General features: G+C 37.6%; 1 protein-coding gene across 3 annotated transcripts in view; it reads left to right on the top strand.

The window, feature by feature from the left end:
* LRRTM4 (leucine rich repeat transmembrane neuronal 4) overlaps nucleotides 1-18,687 on the top strand; it is a 382,034-nt gene that overhangs the window by 122,886 nt on the left and 240,461 nt on the right. Inside the window, exon 3 of one of the 3 annotated variants that reach the window (XM_081960773.1) lies at nucleotides 4,596-4,665. The exons of the other annotated variants lie outside the window; for them this stretch is intronic. Coding sequence (XP_081816899.1) covers nucleotides 4,596-4,619 — 24 coding nt within the window. The 3' untranslated portion in view covers nucleotides 4,620-4,665. Of the gene's footprint in view, nucleotides 1-4,595; nucleotides 4,666-18,687 lie in introns of those variants that run through there. 3 annotated transcript variants of the gene reach the window in all.

Below are 18,687 nucleotides of genomic sequence, written 5' to 3'. Positions count from 1 at the left end.
TTTCGAACTGCTAGGTTGGCAGAAGCTGGAATGGGAGCTCACTCTGTTATGTGGTGCTAGGGATTCGAACTGCTGTACTGCTGACCTTTCTAATGGACAAGCTGAGTGCCTTAGCCACTGAGTCACCATGTCTCCAATCTTTACAGTTTTCTAAATTGGTATTCTGAGCTAGTGGTATCAAGTCCAACTTATTGCAAATATAACTAGATGAGATCACAAACTCTTATATTAAGATTAGGCAGATATGTACAGCCCAAAATGTAAGGTATGCCACTGTTCTCTACATACATTAGAACATGTCAGATTATATATTTAACATGGTGAACCAGTAAGTATGAAATTTAAAAAAAGGAACAGCAGCAAAATATATAGTGGAAGATTCACAGATTTGAGTTCAGGTTTAAGTCCAAATATATAGATGTGCAAAAAGTGTCAAAACAGCACCTGTGATTGTGAGATTGAAGACATGTTCCTCTTTATGTCTGTCACATAGTAGATCACTCACAAAAGGAGATTGGGCTTTTAGGACATTGTTTCTGCCTCCATCTTGACTTTTTTGACCTCTGAGATATCTCTTTTCTAGCCTGATAAGTCTGTCTTGGTTTTCCCCACATTTCCTTTTTCAAGCTTATATCTATCCTTCCCACCCTATGTATGAAGATAATTTCATATAATTCATCAAAAAAAATGCTCACTTAACATAGAAACAGCTAGACAGATGAGGATCTACTTATGTTGATGGATGCATGTTAAATATATATACCAGATGATGAGAAAACATTAAAGAAGCAAAAAGGAAGCTTAGAACCTGCCAGTTTGGGTAAAAGTCAGAGACAAATGAGAGGACCATTTGTCAATGAAAACTCAATCATCCAGATCAAAGGTGTGAAAAGGTTGAATCAATACAATACAATACAATACAATACAATACAATACAATACAATAGTAGAGTTGGAAGGGACCTTGGAGGTCTTCTAGTCCAACCCGCTGCCTAGGCAGGAAACCCTATACCATTTCAGACAAATGGCTATCCAACATCTTCTTAAAGACTTCAGGGCAGCTGGACCAATTTTTGTCAATTTGATGCTTTTGTTGCTCAACCCAGCAACTTCATCAGTCAGAGCAAAATAAGTTAGGCAGAGAGTCATCACAATGTACCAACTCTTGCCACACCAACTTCAGAGATTTCCCCCCAAAGTGGATTGTAATATGTTGATAAATACTCCAATCATCCAAGCCAAAGGTGTCTAAAGTTTGAATCATGGCAACTGGACCAAACCATGTTAATCTGAGACATCTCAAGAGAACCATTTCTCTTTCTAACTCTAGACTCTGTCACCCTTGGAAGATATTTCTTTGAGCAATGTGAAAAGCGTGGCATTTGGCACTACCATTAGTAGGTAAAAGTTGCATAACCAAAAGAAAGAAAAACGAAGTGAGTTTTTGAAAAAAACAAATGAGTCTAAAGAGCAGCTTTCTGAAATGAAGGGCTGACCTTTATGACAAAGGATGTGTGATCACCGTAGGTTTAATTGATTTCAGAGGCTGTAATTCTGCAGAAGCCACTTATTCTGTTTTTCTTGTAATTTAATCTCAATGTACCATTGGATTGGTGAACCTGGCAGCTGCAAACAATACCTTCAGAGTAAAATTATATTTTAATACTAGTGATCAATTCTTGTAAAGCAACCGCTTCTCACTTTGTACCATGTTGGAAATTTAGTAAAGGAAACACAATGTTCTGTTTTGGGAGGAATCAGGCTAACAGTTATTTAATTCAACCAACAAGCCCAGCTGGGATTTCAAATTATTATTTTTTTTAGCTGAAGCCCCTCCAAGAAAGTAAAATAATAAAAATCAATGTCTAAGAAAACCTAGGTACATGTATTCTATCAAATGCCATAAGGCACATTTTAACTCATAAATCCGTGTTTCCTACATTAGTTATCTACTAACTAAAACTTTTTATTCTTTTTTTTTAAGTCAGGGCTTAAAACTCTGTATATTTCCATGCTAGTCTTCCAAATTAAGGTTGATACACTCCCCCCCCATTCCACTCCCCAACAGTTTCCCTGCTTTAATAGGTAAATCACAAGGGGATATTGATGCTTTTACATGGAGATGGTTGTATCTATTGAATTTCTTTGAGAATGCACAAACCCATGCATCATATTTTGCTTAGTTTTCAGTCCTCAGGACCTAGTTACTTGCGGGATCGTATTCTGCCCCATACATCCCTGCGACCAATCCGCTCACACAGAGAGGGTCTCCTCCAGGTGCCGTCCACCAGACAGTGCCGAGGGGCGGCGCCTAGGAGTAGAGCCTTCTCTGTGGCGGGCCCAGCCCTGTGGAATGACCTCCCCCCGGATATTAGGAATACCTCTGACCTCCGCTGCTTTCGTGTAAAGCTCAAGACCCACCTATTCCAAGTAGCTGGCCTGGCTCAACTTTGATCTAACTATATCGCTCCTGACGGGTTTTTATTTGGGTATTTTAATTGTATTCAATTATTTAGGGGTTTTTAAACATTGTGTTTTTAATTGTTTTTATTCATCAGCCCACCTCCTCCTTGTACAATGTCTTGGTATATGTCTTTGTTATATGTATGTCTTGTCTATATATTTATTTCATATGTTTTATTGTACGCCGCCCCGAGTCCTTCGGGAGAGGGTGCGGCTAAGAAATATATATTTATTATTATTATTATTATTATTATTATTATTATTATTATTATTATTATTATTATTATTATTATTATTATTGCCTGCTTCCATTAGATTCTTACACTAAACAAAGAATTGGTCTTGATGCTATCCCCGGTTTTATTTTTTTAAGCATTTTAGGATTCTAGATAACACACACACACACACACACACAGCTATTCCTAATCAGAAAACTAGTGTTTTCTTACTAATACTTGATAGTGAAGGATCATCTGCATGTTATGTTTGTTTTCAAGTAGGTGATCTACTCCAAAGCAGTAAGATATATAAAAATGCTGGCTGGGCAATCCTCCCCTCCCTCCCTCCTTCCTCCCTCTTTTTCCCAACACACACACAAACACATATAGAATAGAATCCACATGGTGAATTAACAATGAATGTTTTCTATACTTAGTAGAACATACATACATTTTTGAACTACAGAATAGGAAAAGTGTTAATTTCAGTCTTGCAATTCTTTTGTATTCTCTTTCATGGAACTCTTAGAACAACACCCTGCAAATAAGTCCCCAAATTCCACTCTATACAGCCTTTTTTGGACATGAAACCTGTACTAAATTCCTAATATAACCGCTTAATTCTAGCAGCGGTCATGGGTTGGAAGGTTAATTATTCTTTATGCAGCATACCAAAGCATGACACTGGCTTTTCTGTATGTAGAACTAGCTAGAAGAGTAAGTTCATCCCCCCTTGAAAGATCAATAAACAATGATGCAAGGCTTTTCAGCTTTTTTCAACAAGATGACAAATATCTGGTATCCCTTAGCAGAATATAAATTCAAACACTAGAGAACAATTCTGAGTACATTTGAGACTGACTGTACGTGGGAAAATTGAGTAGTCCAATTTAGCACAATTTTGATTATGCTAAATTTTCACGTAAGTACAGTGCAAGCACAGGGAAACTGTGGCTTAAGTTAGGATCCATGCATTACACTTCATTCAATTTTATTTTTCACATTTTTGAACTGCCCATCTTCCTCCCAGATCAACTCTGGCTGATATACAATAATATATATACCTAGGATTGAACTCACAGACTCCTGGTTGTGAGAGCTTTATCTCTAGACCACCATGTTGTGCACGTGCACGCGCACGCGTGCACACACACACACACACACACACACTCATGAATCCATTCCATCTCCTTTCTTTAAGCTTTGCTTGCCATGTCTATTACATCCAGGAGTAACTATCGATAGGGGATGGAGTTTTTATTCATTATCATCTCCAAATGCTTTGAGATTTGCAGGTGAAATGCACCACAGGGCAAAGCCTAATTATTTTCTCTCTCTTGTTTTTATTTAATTTTGTTTGCTGCACAGTTGGTGCTGTAGGGTGCTACAGAAAGTACATTTTATTTTTCTCCCACTTTGCAAGTTACTTTAAATAATGCAAGCTAAAATCGTGAGCTTGTCCTTGGAGCTTGGCCTCATTAATTTCCAGAATTTTGCATTTAAGCAGTTTGGGATTGCAATCCTAAGGCAAAACCCAGTGTTGCTTTTCCAACAGTTAACCGTATCGCGGAACAGGGGCCAATGAGCAAAACAGTGAATATCAATATTTGGGGGATTCCTGAAGCATGTGATATTTGTAGCTAAAGAGAAGGGTCTTTCTCTCTCTGCCTACTCCACTTCTCAACCCCAGTAGGTTTAGATTATTAAATTAATTGCAATAGAAATGGTGGTGATCATACTTTTCAATGTTAATCCCCCTTCACAGCAACTTAGTCTCCCTGATTGTTAGCCCTGCGAGGTAACCTACACAAGAAGAGCAACCAGGAATAATAGCATTATCTTTATTGTAAGACTACATTAACAGAATCTTGCAAGGCTGAAAGCATTTTTCTTCTCTTGTCCTTTTACTCTCCAGAAAACCAGGGAGGCTCACTTCTGAAATGTTTCCCACGCCCACCCTGGGACACCTTTTCTACATCAGTTGTCCAGCCTGCATCCCATGCTCCAGTCGTCCAAGTCTCCCATTTTCACATACCATTATGCTGGCTTCCTGACTTTCCATTAGAAGCAAGAGCTTGTAAAGGGGCTAAAACAGTTAGACAGGTTTCTCAGTGATTGAGAGATGCATTAGAGAAAAGCAACTTCACTTAATGCTTTTCTTATGGAGCAGCAGAAAGAACTGTTGCCTTTGTCACTTAATGCTTTTCTTATGGAGCAGCAGAAAGAACTGTTGCCTTTGTTTTAAAAGAGAATGGAATGGAATGATGGATACCTTTGTCCAGAAGCAAGCAGGACAAACCTTGATCTATGCAATTTGCCATGCAGGTGACATGATCATGATCTCAGGTGACATGATGCAAGTGGCACAAATTCCTTATTGCATCATTGGAGCGTTGACATCATGATCTTATGTCAAGTTACAGCTGGAATGAAGGAAACTCTTTGGGGCCTTATTGTCAAGGTGTGCAATATTTGTATGGCCCCAATATTTGTATGGCTTCTTTTGATCACTATTGATCATTAAGAGATAGTCATGCTTACCTAGATTTTTTATTACGTTGTTTTGGACTCCTATATTTTCTCCAAGATAACTAAGCTTAACTCCCATTTATTTCACTGCTGATTTCCCTCTTTGTAGTCTAATTAATTTGTGGATATAGTTCATTCAACAGCTGCTGTCTACCTTTTTATTTCTGTGAATAGCTTAGAAACACATTTATCAAACTGAATGGGCAAGTCTCATCTTTAAAAAAAATTAAAGGAACAACCTGGCATCTTGCAAGACAACATGTGGTTAGCATTTTCAGCATGGAACAATGCACACTTATATTTGGATAAGGCAGGCAATTCAGAAAATTCTACCTTTCTACCATTTATAACTGAACATACTGTAGATAAATGCACTAAAGATGCAATACCACTTTTTGGTGAAGTGCAAATAACTGTAATAATAATAGAGAAGGAAAGTTTTCTCATATCCTTAGCAATAATCTCAAAGATTATTCCTGTTCTCTCATTTATCCTTCATGAAAAAAAAAATAACTGATGGGACAAAATACTATGCTTTAGAATAAATTCATTTCAACTTTTCAAGAAAGAAAAACTTCAGGAAGTTATTCACTTGTGGGGGGTTTTCCTGTCACCTCCCATTTTTCCCCATAGTCTATAATTTATTTGTAATTCAGGATTTCTCTACGTGCACACACATTCAATAAGCATGCCACAGGCTGGTTATATAAAATGGCCGCTATGCAAAACTCCACACATATCAATGAATCTACTGATAAAACCGGGAGGAGGGGGGATCCAGACAATTTCAATTAAGATCCTTTTCATGGCAATTAGTGGTGCGTCAATCAGTCAAGATATAATTTGATTCAGATCATCAGATCTGATAAAAAATGTGTGGAGATACACAAAAGTTGAATTGTCAAATTGATTCAGGCGTATTGATTCAGCGTGTCAAATTGATTTAGCCATTTGATGCAAAGAAGTGTTTCAGTAGCATCCTTTTCAGACTGAAATTTTGTACATTATTAACGGTTGACAATATTTTTGTTTTGCAGCTGCTGTTATTCATAATGGTGTAAATAGTAAACTATATATCTGACTGATGGCAACCAAACATATTAATATTGGAATCACATAATTTATTATTTCAAATTTAATTTGTGATGGTGTATCTATGGACATGAGTCAATACATACATCAGTAAATGTACTACAGCAAATAGTAATTGACAAAATTTCCATCTGTCAATTACAAAAAACCACACTGCTTGGAACCTCATACATACTGCACCAACATATTATGATATCCTAGCTTCTTGGAAAGAACTTGATGTGTATGAAGGCTAAGACCAACTAAAGAATTGGCAGCTGTGATTTCACATTCTTGTACATTTATAATCATAACAATTGACCAAAATCACTATTGTCTATTGCAAAAGGCAGCTGTACTTGGAACAGCTTACATCCTGTGACAATCCCTTTAATACCATCAAGCATCCATATCTGCCTATCCCAGATCCTTGGGAAGTACTTGATAGATGGACAAAAATGCCAAATCCAGTCTAAACTTCTGGTTGACTATGTGACAAACATTGTAATACAGTGATACATATAATCATACCAATATGTCTCTTTCTCTATTTTTATCAGTTAACTAGAAGACATCAGTAATAGGGGAAGGAGAATTGGTAATGTGCAAAAGAGAATAAAACACAGGAAACTTCATATATACTCTAGTTTTGGAAGTTATCCCAGTTAAATTGGAGTTTGGAAAAAAAATATATCAAAACAATGCACAACCCAAACATAATATTATGAAACTAAGGAGGACTAGAATATGAGGAGTGGGAGGAAGGGTTTCAACTTTTTTTTTTAAAGGCAGAAGTGTTAGCCTTCTGAAAAAAAAGCTTACAGTCTGTAGTTTTAATCTCAGATACAAATAGAAAAATAGGTCAAATGTCCTCTAATAAAATAAGCTGTAGAAGCCCACAAAGGGTTTTATCAGGCTATGTAAAATTGGTGGGATAAAAGTCCTTGCACCTGATTTAGGCTGATTGCTATAGAATCTGCATATTGATGCAGTGATTATATTCTTGCTTAATGTTGCTTATCCTCTTTTTAAACCCGGGATCTCCAAACTCTTCAGCTCATCAACTTCTTCAATGGACTTTAGGTTTACTGACTCCCTGCCCCGCCCAACATTTCTTATATGAAAATAATTGAACAAATACTACTATAATGTTATTGTGTATAATGGTAATAACAAATACTTCTTGGATAGTGCCATTGACCTTCAGGGGTTGATATTGACCAATGCAGGGAACCCTGATTTAAACACTGCAGTAAAGGAGCCTATAGTTTCCTATAGTCATTTTCTATGTTTGAAGATTTATCCTGATGTTTTCCTGAAAATGTTCCTTGCGTTTTCCACTCATTCAATCTAATCTTGTTCTCAAGGCTATATCTCCATAGAGAGAGAAAAAATATTCAACTACGAATATGCACAATATTACCACGCACTAGCAGAGATATCTATGAAACAAGGCAATCAAGCAAGAAATTTCCAGTGTGACATTTCTTGAAATAACTTCTTGCACCTTGAGAATATCAAGGATAAATCAATATTCTTACCTTATCTGAAGATTATCCCAAGATGCAATTGGAACACAATGAAAACAAATCAAAAGATGAAGTACTATTACTCAGTGGCCATTTACCTTTCTACAACTGTACGCATATTTTGTAATGTAGCCACAGTTCCCTCTAGACAACAGTTATGGAATGTATTCACTTCCTTTTGTTTCTTCCTTAACTACTTCTTTAACTACTTCAGTTAAATCGTAAGGGAAACAAACATAAGAATGTCAGGGACTAAGAACTGAAATTCACAGAAAGAGAAATAAGAATACTCTGATTACCTCCTGAAGAAGGAAGTAAATTTTCAAAAATGTTGTATTTCAAACTATATACAGTGGTACCTTGGTACTCAACTGCTTTGAAACTCATTGGATTTGGTACTCAATGCATTTTGACATGAAAACTTTATCCCAGTACTCGTACTTGGCTACCTTGTGACTCACTACATGATTTCTTATGGGAAAAATATGTTTGGTGCTCATCATTTTTGGTACTCATCATTCCTCCTGCAACAATTAACAATGAATATTGAGGTACCACTGTACCATTGTTTATTAATGTTGATGCAATTTGGCAGAAGAATGGCAAACACATCATTTTCTTTTGTGACTGTTTTCATAGTTGCATCAGGCCATGATAATGTGAAGTGATAGCAAAGAAAAGAGAGTGATGGCATGAATACGTGGGAATGGGATTTTGGTGGGACATAATGGGATTCCTAAGTGGATCACAACGTGAGAAGTTAATGCTCAGGAGACTGGGCTCATGAAGTCTCTACTTTTGTTATTACATTCATGTCCTTGAATTAGTTGCACATTTCCTGGCAGCTGCAAGAAGGCCCTATTTAAGCAAGACAATTCATTGTTTGCTCAAAGAATATTTATATCCATGTCCCTTAATTTCATCAGCTTTCCTTTCTTTTCCATCCCTCAGGTTTAATGAACCATAAGGAATTTTGCATTAGAATGAGGTGTTTACCATCTGGGATATTGGTTTGAAAATGGGAAGGCATAGTACAGTAATGTCAAATGAGAGAGTGTGTCTCTTTATATCCTGCGGTGTCATAAAATCTCTTTTCAAAGGCCATCTTTGTTATCTCCTGGGATGGAGTTACTAATGGGCTGTACCTTGGACCCTCTTGCAAGACATATTAGAAATGGTTTGATTTATGTGGTTTTCTGAATGAGCAGATTTTTGCAACTTTGTTAGCTCTTTCCTTTCTATGAAACTAAGACGGTAAAGAGAGCGAAGATAGATGGAGGAAAAAAAAACATGTTTTTTCTTAAGAAAAAGTAATAGTCTTGCTTGCATCTTTGCAGCTCAGTGACTTAGTTTATCATAGCAATAGCTAAAATTGTTTCCTATAAATCTTTATTCCACATAATTTAGGCTTTTCTCCTTTGATTGATGGCAGTTCTCAAAGATCCATAACCATCTAACTGAGAATAAGTGCTGTATTAAAGCAACTTTTTTCTTAACCTAGATATCCTCAAAAAGTGAATCGTTTACCTCTTCCAGGATTGTTATCAATGCTGGCTAGAAACTCTGGAATAAAACTGGAAGAGCCCAGGCAGATGAAGGCTAATTAAAGAGATAATCCTGCAGGCCTGTTGCTACATATAAAGCTGTTTCATACAACTCAGAATGTTCATTAAAAAAAATGCCTCTAAAATGCACCAGAAGAAAAAAAAATCTGGGATCAACCAAGTCTTCTCAATGGAAAATAGCATTTTCCTTACTTATTGCATAAAATATTACAGACTTCATGTGGATCTAAGGCATGACACTCACATCAAATTCTCACGTAGTAAGGCTTCTTCATTCTGTTTCATTTTGGATATGTGTTATCTCAATGCATTTATCAGCTCTATTGTTGTGGAAGCCCACAGCTTGTCTCCGCTACGGAGGCTTGTGGACTTTCCATTTGCAGGCAGACTGCTGAAATAAATATTCTTTGGCCTTCTTTAGGCTAGGTTCTTAAATAAAAAGGAATGATAATGAAAAATAGGTCTCCTTCTAGAGATATGTGAGGAGTTTAATCCTGACCAGCTCAAGGTTGATTCAGCCTTCCTTCCTTCTAAGCCAGGGGTGTCCAAACTTGGGAACTTTAAGACTTGTGGACTTCAACTCCCAGAATTCCCCAGCCAGCAAGTCTTAAAGTTCCCAAGTTTGGACACCCCTGTTCTAAGCTCAGCAAAATGAGGTCCTAGATTGTTGGGGAAAATATGCTATCTCTGTAAATCACTTAGAGAGGGCTGCAAAGCACTGTGAAGCGGTATATAAGTCTAAGTGATGTTGCTATTGCTATTATCTATGTATATGCATGTTTCCTTCTAAATATGCACAGTATAATACGTCTTTCCCTTTGAGGGAGATGGACAGTTCAGAAATGTTATAGATAGATAGACAGATATTTTGTATAAAGTTTTTCTGGGGTGTCATCTCATCTAGCTAGCTATATAATTTTATTTAGACATTGAACAAAAAGAAAAAAAAATTCTGAAATCACAAGTCATATATGGGTGTGCATGAATACACACAAAAAGAGAGAAATGGGGTGGGGAGAGAATTATTTTCTTAATTGGGAAAAAAGGGGGAAAAAAGTTAGCATTTGTATATGCCGATAATTGCATGTCCTGTCTCTTACAAGTTGGTATTGATTTGTTTCACTCCTAGTTATGCACGTTCTATCTGCTATGGTACCACTTTAATTAGGATTCCATGGTTTTAAGGTCAATAGTTTGCTGATCTGGCACAATATCTCTTTAAGGGTGAGAATATACACATTTAAACTGGCTTAGCTCTAATGAATTGATTTCAAATAAATTAGCACAATATTCATTCTGAAACATTAAAACCAGGATGGCACAAGCTGATTATGTCATAATGAATTATGCTTTATGTCATATCCAAAATAATGTTGGGTTAAGGGTGACAGAACGGTCTGTCTATTTCTGTCTATGTCAGTTTTCAATGGCCATCCACTTCTATGCATTGTATGCATTTTTTTTAAAAAAAATGGCACATTGTTAAGACAGACTTAAGTGGGATTTTCTTTTTAATTTTCTACAAAATAAAATTTTCCTATTAAATAGAATATTTTATTATACCTTATCTTAAAATACATTTTAAACATTAATTGAGTATTTTATTTTAAGACATGAACTGCACTAATCTAGAGGTAATCTGAAAGTTAGCTATGGTCGAGTTCAGATTTTTAATTTGGAAGGTGGAATAAAATCCTCAAGCAACTTTAATTCTGGACCTGTTAACTTTTAGATGGCCATGAATGCATTGAGAATGTCTCCAATTCATCTCTCTACAGTGGGAAAGATGAATAGCAAGGGCGCATCTGTGTCTTTCAGAGAAACATCTTGTCCATTGCTGAGGACAAGTTGACAGATACCTGTATGAGCTTTCAGGGAAGCTTGTGTTCTGTGCTATGACTGACAAGGTTTGAGTGTAACTGGAAGGCTATAAAACAGTTCCTAAGGGACATTTAGGCAGAATAATAGTGGCCTGGCCAACCATGATATATGAATATACACCCAGTCCTTGTTGTCACTCTTCCTCTACCTGCTGTGCAAGGATGGAGTGTAGAGGATTCTTGATACAGAGAACACAATAACAACAATTTATTATTATTACAGTCTTAGACCAGTGACCAGAACAAATAAAAACACTCAGTATATATACACTTAAAACTTCTAAAATAGTAAAATAGTAAATAACAACTAAAATCTGTAATAAAATCCAGCGTCAATTATACATGGTCTGAATATAAGATAGTTGCAATCCCTAAGCTGTGTGGCCCATTGTAGGTTCAATACTAAAACAGAAGTGGCTAAGCAGTGCAAAGGGTTTGCCATAATTGTAATACAGCATTGTTATGGTGGAGAAAACACATGTTTGTGATGAATCCCCAGTGCTGCTGTGCAGAATCTGGCCACCTGCACTTAGTTATGGACTGTTTATCCTTAAGCAGCCAATGGAGATAGGTAATGTCAGAACGGCCAGGATACCTAGCAGTTATTGGCAGAATATGTTTTTTCCTAATCTTCGTATAAAAAGGAACATCTAAGGAGCATGCGACTCTCAGCCGCCACCTCTCTTGAGCCATAGGGACAAGAGATCACTAATAATGCAGTTATGCAAGCTGCCTTCTAATGTTTTAATGTATGTGTACAACTTTATCCTACCCTGAGCTAGGCTTAAGAAGTTTTTCACACGATTAAACTCTGCTTAATTCACACATTCTATTTTTTAAAGACACAATAGAGATATATGGAATGAATTTTAATAATTCATTTAAGTGTGATAAGAAGAAGAATTAAAATGGTTTTGCTTGCATAGGCAGATGTGGAAGGAATGACCTAGTTTTAATCATCCAGGTAACAGGTCATTCCTAGGTAGGTTGAAGCTGCTCTTCTTAATCAATTCATTTGCCTGTTGTTGCCTGCTTGTAAATTAGACATTGTAAATAATAAAATACTTTATTGTAAATACTTGGTCTAAGGATGTCTTGTTCCTTGATTGATACATATGTTAACCATAGCTCACCATGTGAACTTAGTGCTTACAACAGTAAGCAAATGACTTTGTGAAATCACACATCCTTTGGTTAGCAGAAAATTTTTATAGCTGTCCTCCTGGATTTCTCCAAAGGAAGGATCCCCCCCCCCCATTAATCTTTTCCATTTCAGATGTAGCAGTTCTTTATTTTTAATAAGCCATCCGGGACCTTTGGGAATAGAAAGCATATACATTAGTTACATAAGTAAATATGTCATTTTTAGTGACAGTTAGCAGCACAGCTTCTTTGAACTTCCAAATTGAACCCAAGCAAATCCTAGGCAGTTTTGGCTGTTTCTAAAAACAACTTATCTCGTGTGCAAAAACTAATAGGAGATTCTCTCCCAGTGCTAAAGCAAGCAGGAAGCCTCTGAATATACATTCTTAAAATTGAACTTTCAAGAAAAAAGATACCTATCTGGGGGTCATTGACAGAATTACAAATGCATGGAATTCATTGTACGAGAGGAGCATCCTGATCAATGATACCAACAGAGTTTTCAAATTTTCCATCCATCATCTAAAAATAATATTTTGGATGGAAGCTGTTCATAAGCTTTCATTCCATACACATCTGCTAGTTGATTGGAAGAATATTGACATGTTTTGAGTCCATGTGAGTGTGGTGATGAAAACACTTTGTGGAAGCAAACAAGTAATGAAAACAATACACGGAAGACAAGCAGAAGGAAACATTACTTCACAAAATTGATAAATCTAACTTTGTTAGCTAATGTTAAAGTAATTTGTTATAGGTTTTATCTTTGTCTCATAATTCTAATTGATTTAGCTTCATATTCAGAAGTAGAATGCATCTAAATGTGGGTTTATGCACATACAGAAACCTGTAATTTACAGGTAATTTACAAATAAGAGGATGTCTCTTTGGATTGCAGATAACTTAAAATATAAGATGTTCACCTGTAGTATCAGATTCAAACTTTGATGAAAGGGAGGTTGATGTTTTGTAGGAACATTATTACTTCAGGTAATACGCAAACTCGTCCAGAAGAATGCCTTAGAGCAGGGCTATCAAAACTCCCTGCCCACGAGCATGTCACATGCTTGCCATGCCCACACCTAGTTTAGCAAAAGGGGAAAAAAACTGTGATATGTCACATGACACTGCCGTGACAACGTGAGTTTGACACCCCTGCCTTATGGTGTTCCTCCTTCACTACAGAATAAATTGACTAGGCCAGCAAGAGATATGACTGATATTTTCACGTATTACTGTCTGGTTGTCCAAATCAGAGAAATTCTCCTTTAGGAACTTGGCTTATAATTGTGATGTTTCTGCATGGTGTTGTGTTTCAAGGTTTCTGACCCATATTCATAAACACAATACTTGAGAAACAGAAATATTCACAGGACTTCAGGCAGATACCCACAGATCTCCGCTCCTTCCGTAAGATGCTCAAGACCCACTTGTTTAGTTTAGCGGGCCTGGCCTAATCCTGATCTAGTCCCTCAATACTGTACTTTTAAATTTTTGGGGTTGTTTTAAGCTAATTTTTAACTTTTATTACCCTGTACAGCCTTATAGTTTAATTGGTTTTTAAGTGTATCTATTTTATATTAGGTTTTAATGTGGTGTCTGTACACCGCCCCGAGTCCCTTCGGGGAGAGGGGGCGGTCTATAAATTTAATAAAATAATAATAAATAAATAATAAGAAGAATATGATTCAAATGCCTAGTAAAGAATGTTTGCCCCAAGGGAGCCAAGGAGAAGCCAACACGCAATAGTGTAGTCCTGAAACTTTTTAAAAGTCACAGGATGCCAAACCAAGTAGTCCAAAGGTCAAGAATCACAAACAAGAAACAGGGACACAATTCAAGCACTAAATAAACGGTTCTCTCCAACATGGATTGCCAAGCCCAGGAGCTAACTAAGTCTCTCTACAGTCACTAGCTGCAATTACTCATGCCCTGCCCTTTGTTTTGCAAGATGCCTCATTGAGAAATGTTGCAGCCAAGGAAATCCACTCTTAGGTTTTAATTTCCATCATTGGTCAGATAAGAGGCAGTCACATCCCCAGAAGGAATGGGAGCATAGCTAATGTCTCACAAGAGATTTTTCCTAATTTCTAGGACAACTGGAGAGAGGTACAGTCAGATTCGCAAGAGTCTGTTAATGTAGTCTTTTAATAAAGTAAAATTAGCTCACCTGATTGTGTTCTCTGTCTGATCTACCTCATAAGGCTGACCAATGACTTAATATTCGATTGAACAGCTTTACTGTATGTGCTCTTCGTTGGCTCAAAGAGTTGTTGCTGCAATTGAAATCTAGAATGTCATCATCGCAGGCAAAGGCTAGTCATTTCAATTCCTTAACAATCAACTTCTAGTCATTTTGTTGTCTGGAATACATTTGACTCACCCTGTGGGAAGAAAAGTGAACTTTTGTTTTTCATTTTTTGCCATATTTTGCAACAATGTGGCATTGTTGGGTTTTCTTTTCCATTTCCATTGGGTGCATTGGTCCAGTGACAGCAAAGGCTGAAAGTCAAATACCTATTAAAAGGGGCACTGGTTCTTTTTCCCACCCCGCTTAAATGATAACTCCACTTACTTTCTTTGTCTTATAAAGCACGGACCCCCTTTAAGTACTCTTGGTGGCCATGACCACAGACTACCAAGACTTAGCTCTAGGGTAAAGCACTAGATTGCAACAAATATTCCCTTCACAACCCTTTGTGATGACACATGCCCCACAGGGGCCCTCCAACCAGAGGTTGAGAACCACTGCTATAAAGTAGGTTACTAATGGAAAATATGTCAACCTTCAAAAAGTAGACTGACAGTGTAGATTAAAAAAGAAACGAAACGGGCCGTGTGCTACTTTGTTGTCTATTCTATACATGGCTTCAAAATGAATTAATATAGCTGCTCATTACCATACAGGCAGGTAGATCAGAGAGAATATATGAATGCATTATTAGGGAATTTGTTTCCATATCAGTCAAAGGTGGTCACAAAATTTTGCTCAGCTGATGTTTCTGCATGAGACCTATTCTGTTGAGAAATTATGAAAAATCCAAACTTTTATGATCTATTAATTCATTTAGCATTTCTTTTTCTTTTAAAGGATAGTCCTCTTTAGCATTTTGTATGAGAGTTTTTTTTTTTTTTTAAAGTAGATCTTTGATTGTAATAAATTCAAGTTGAACTGGAATTCAAGAGCCACTGATTCATCAGTTTAGAAAATAGAATGCTGGATAAAAGAGATGCTTGCCCTCAACTATGAGGGCTTATTTGATACTGTAACATGATGTTACTCTCCAAATATATTGAGATCGTATCTCCCAATGTTTCCTCATGGCCACTTCCTAGGAACTTTAGAAGCCGTGGTCTTAACAAATCTTTTTGATGCCAGGAATACTGTATTATCATTCATAGGTGGCGTTTGTGAATTACTGGTTGCCAATCATTATTTAAACATAAGCATATTCATTTAGACAGAAACACACACATACATTATTGCTCAATAATCAGATCATCAGACACAGGGCTAACAAGACACAGAATGTGAAAATCCATACAACCTTTAGATGGAAGCAAAGGTAGCACTATTTTTCTTCTCTCTGTATTGCCCGGGTTTTTATATCCCAGATTTAGTTGTCTTGTTGTTGTCCCTTCAAATTTTCCACCTGAACAATTCTGAAATACATTATACACTGCAATATCCAGTGTACAACTGAATGAGAAGCGGATCTCTTCCTGTCTCATGTGAAGTGGAAGATATGCTGATATGACATCAAAACTTTGCAGCAGCCGTACGACACGGCCCCGTAAGATTGCATTGCTACAAATACAGCCATCATTGCAGCTGTGCTTTATGAGTCTGACAAGTCATCTTCAAGGATCCCGGTTTCAAATTGATAGTGTAGGCATTTTTTTTTATCTTTTATGATTTGTCTTTAAACAGGAAGGCAAGCGAGTGGAAAACGGCTATAAGCATCAGTGAGCTTTGCTTTTCTAAGCTAGTCGAAGATTCACATAGAACTGCTAGGAAGCAAATTCCCAGAAGGGTAGTTTGCAGATTTTCAGAAACATCTATTATAATGATGATTCACCAGCCATCACATCTTGGTCACATGGGGAGTACTCTAGACTTAGTTGGCCTCTGCCATATATTGACAGTTAAGTCTTATTTTCACTGGTGGTAGAGACAGGGAGAATAGCATCTCCCTCATACAGGAAACAAGCAAGAGAGGCAAGGGAAATAAAACACTCCTCCTATGACACAACTTTGTTTATTCGGAAACAACATTTGGAAATACAGTAGGATCAATATTAAGTTGGTTCCATCAAACTTTCCATGGGAAAGGGGGAAGATAAAGAAAGAAAATAAAAAGAAAAAAAAGGGAATAAGAAATGGACAATCCTGATGCAGGTTCCTTTGTAAATGTAAGACTCAAAAAAATAATAGAAGTGTTAATATAGTATGGGAGACATGATGGCTTAGCGCAGGGGTGTCCAAACTTGGCAACTTTAAGACTTGTGGACTTCAACTCCCAGAATTCCCCAGCCAGCTCTGCTAGTCTTTAAGTTGCCAAGTTTGGACACCCCTGGCTTAGTGGTTAAAGATGCTGAGCTTGCTAGGTGGACAGCTGATACCTGAGTGGGGTGAGCTGTCATTCTTGCTCCAGTTCCGGCCCACCTAGCAGTTTGAAAGCATGCAAATGCAAGTAGATAAATAGATACTACTTTGGTGGGAAAGTAATAGCATTTTGTGCACCTTGGCATTTAGTTACGCTGGCCACATGACCATGGAAAGAGTCTTCAGACAATGCTGGCTGTCTTGGATAAGAAACAGAGGAGCATTTCATGAGTCAGACATGACTGGACAAGGGAAACCTTTGTTTTTTAATATATAGTATGGATCAATGCTGATAATAAATGCAAGCAATGATTAATGCTTATTTGATATAAGATTGCAATCGGATATGTTTCATTACTATAATACTTTGAATGACTTTTTAATTACTTAATTATGTTAATGCCATCATAATAAACTTAGTTAAGATTAAATGCTTTTAAATAACAAAGACATCTATTATAAATGTACATATGACAACCGTACATTAGAAGGATAATAATCATGACCGGTGCTCTGCAGAAATTCATCTGTTGAGCTAATTTCAGTTACTTTTCATTCCTTTGAGAAATAAGATTACTGTTCTGTTGATAAAATAGTGCAGTTTACAAAAATAACTCCATCTTAGAATATGGGTTGAATCAGGTCAGATCTGAACCTATTTATGCTCAACAAGATCCTGACAAACTCCAGACACCCGAAATCTGCATAGCCCATTAGAGTTCTTCTGGAGATATCCAATTGAACATCATCAGCAAATTAATGGATTTCTTCCATTAATTTCACAGAACAGGGAAAAGTCACCATCTACAACAAAGGATCCAAGTTTCAACCTCTTCTCCCCCACCCCCATGCCCCACTGCCACTGGCTGAACCTGCCTTTTTAAGGAGGAGCACAACCATCATAAAATGATACATGCAATTGATAATACAAGGATGGTCTTACTCCATGTCGCTACACAAGTCATCCGCAAGAATGAAAGTGCCCATCTTTGAATCCAAACAACCAAAGGGCTAGACAATTTGTCAAGGCCCTGTCTAATTATGTTATATACGAGGCTAGACCTTCTGCAGCTACGAGATTCCCCCCTCTCGCAGCTATGGCCTCCTGCCCTTTCAAGGGCCCACCTTGAGGACGGGTTCATTAACCCAGAGAGGTGGAGGAAGCGCACGTTAAGGGGTTTTTTAATTAAATGTTTTTTAAAAGTTGTAAGGGGTTATGAGGATGGGGGGGGGAGGGGTTGTAGGGATGGGGGGGGAACTGGTTAGGAGGGATGGAAGAGCCAGGCACTTAGGTGTGGTCGAAAGAGGAGGGAGCGGAGTGGGGGAGGAGAGGGAAGATAGCATTCCTGTGCAGGGCACCTTAATACCAACGGTCGTGGGGAGGGGCAGGTGCGAGGACAGTTTAAGAGCATGTAGTCGGTTGGGAGACCGGGGTTTCTGGTCATTCCCGGTCGTTTGTACCAACCCCTGCATACTAGGTGGTCAGGATCTACAGACCCAAGGCCTGAGACTGCTGTTATGCAATGCGAGGTCCGTTGTCAATAAGGCCCCCCTCATTCACGATTTAATTCTGGAGGGGGACCCGGACCTCGCCGGAATAACCGAGACCTGGTTGGGCCACGAGGGAGGTTTACCCCTTGTGGAAATGTGCCCTCCAGGTTATCGAGCATTTCACCAGCCTCGG

This window comes from Natrix helvetica (genome assembly GCF_964273705.1).
Source record: "Natrix helvetica genome assembly, chromosome: 8".
NCBI classification, from domain to species: Eukaryota; Metazoa; Chordata; class Lepidosauria; order Squamata; family Natricidae; genus Natrix; species Natrix helvetica.
The sequence above is the reverse complement of the archived record's forward strand: the minus strand, read 5'-3'. Positions and strand labels throughout refer to the sequence as shown.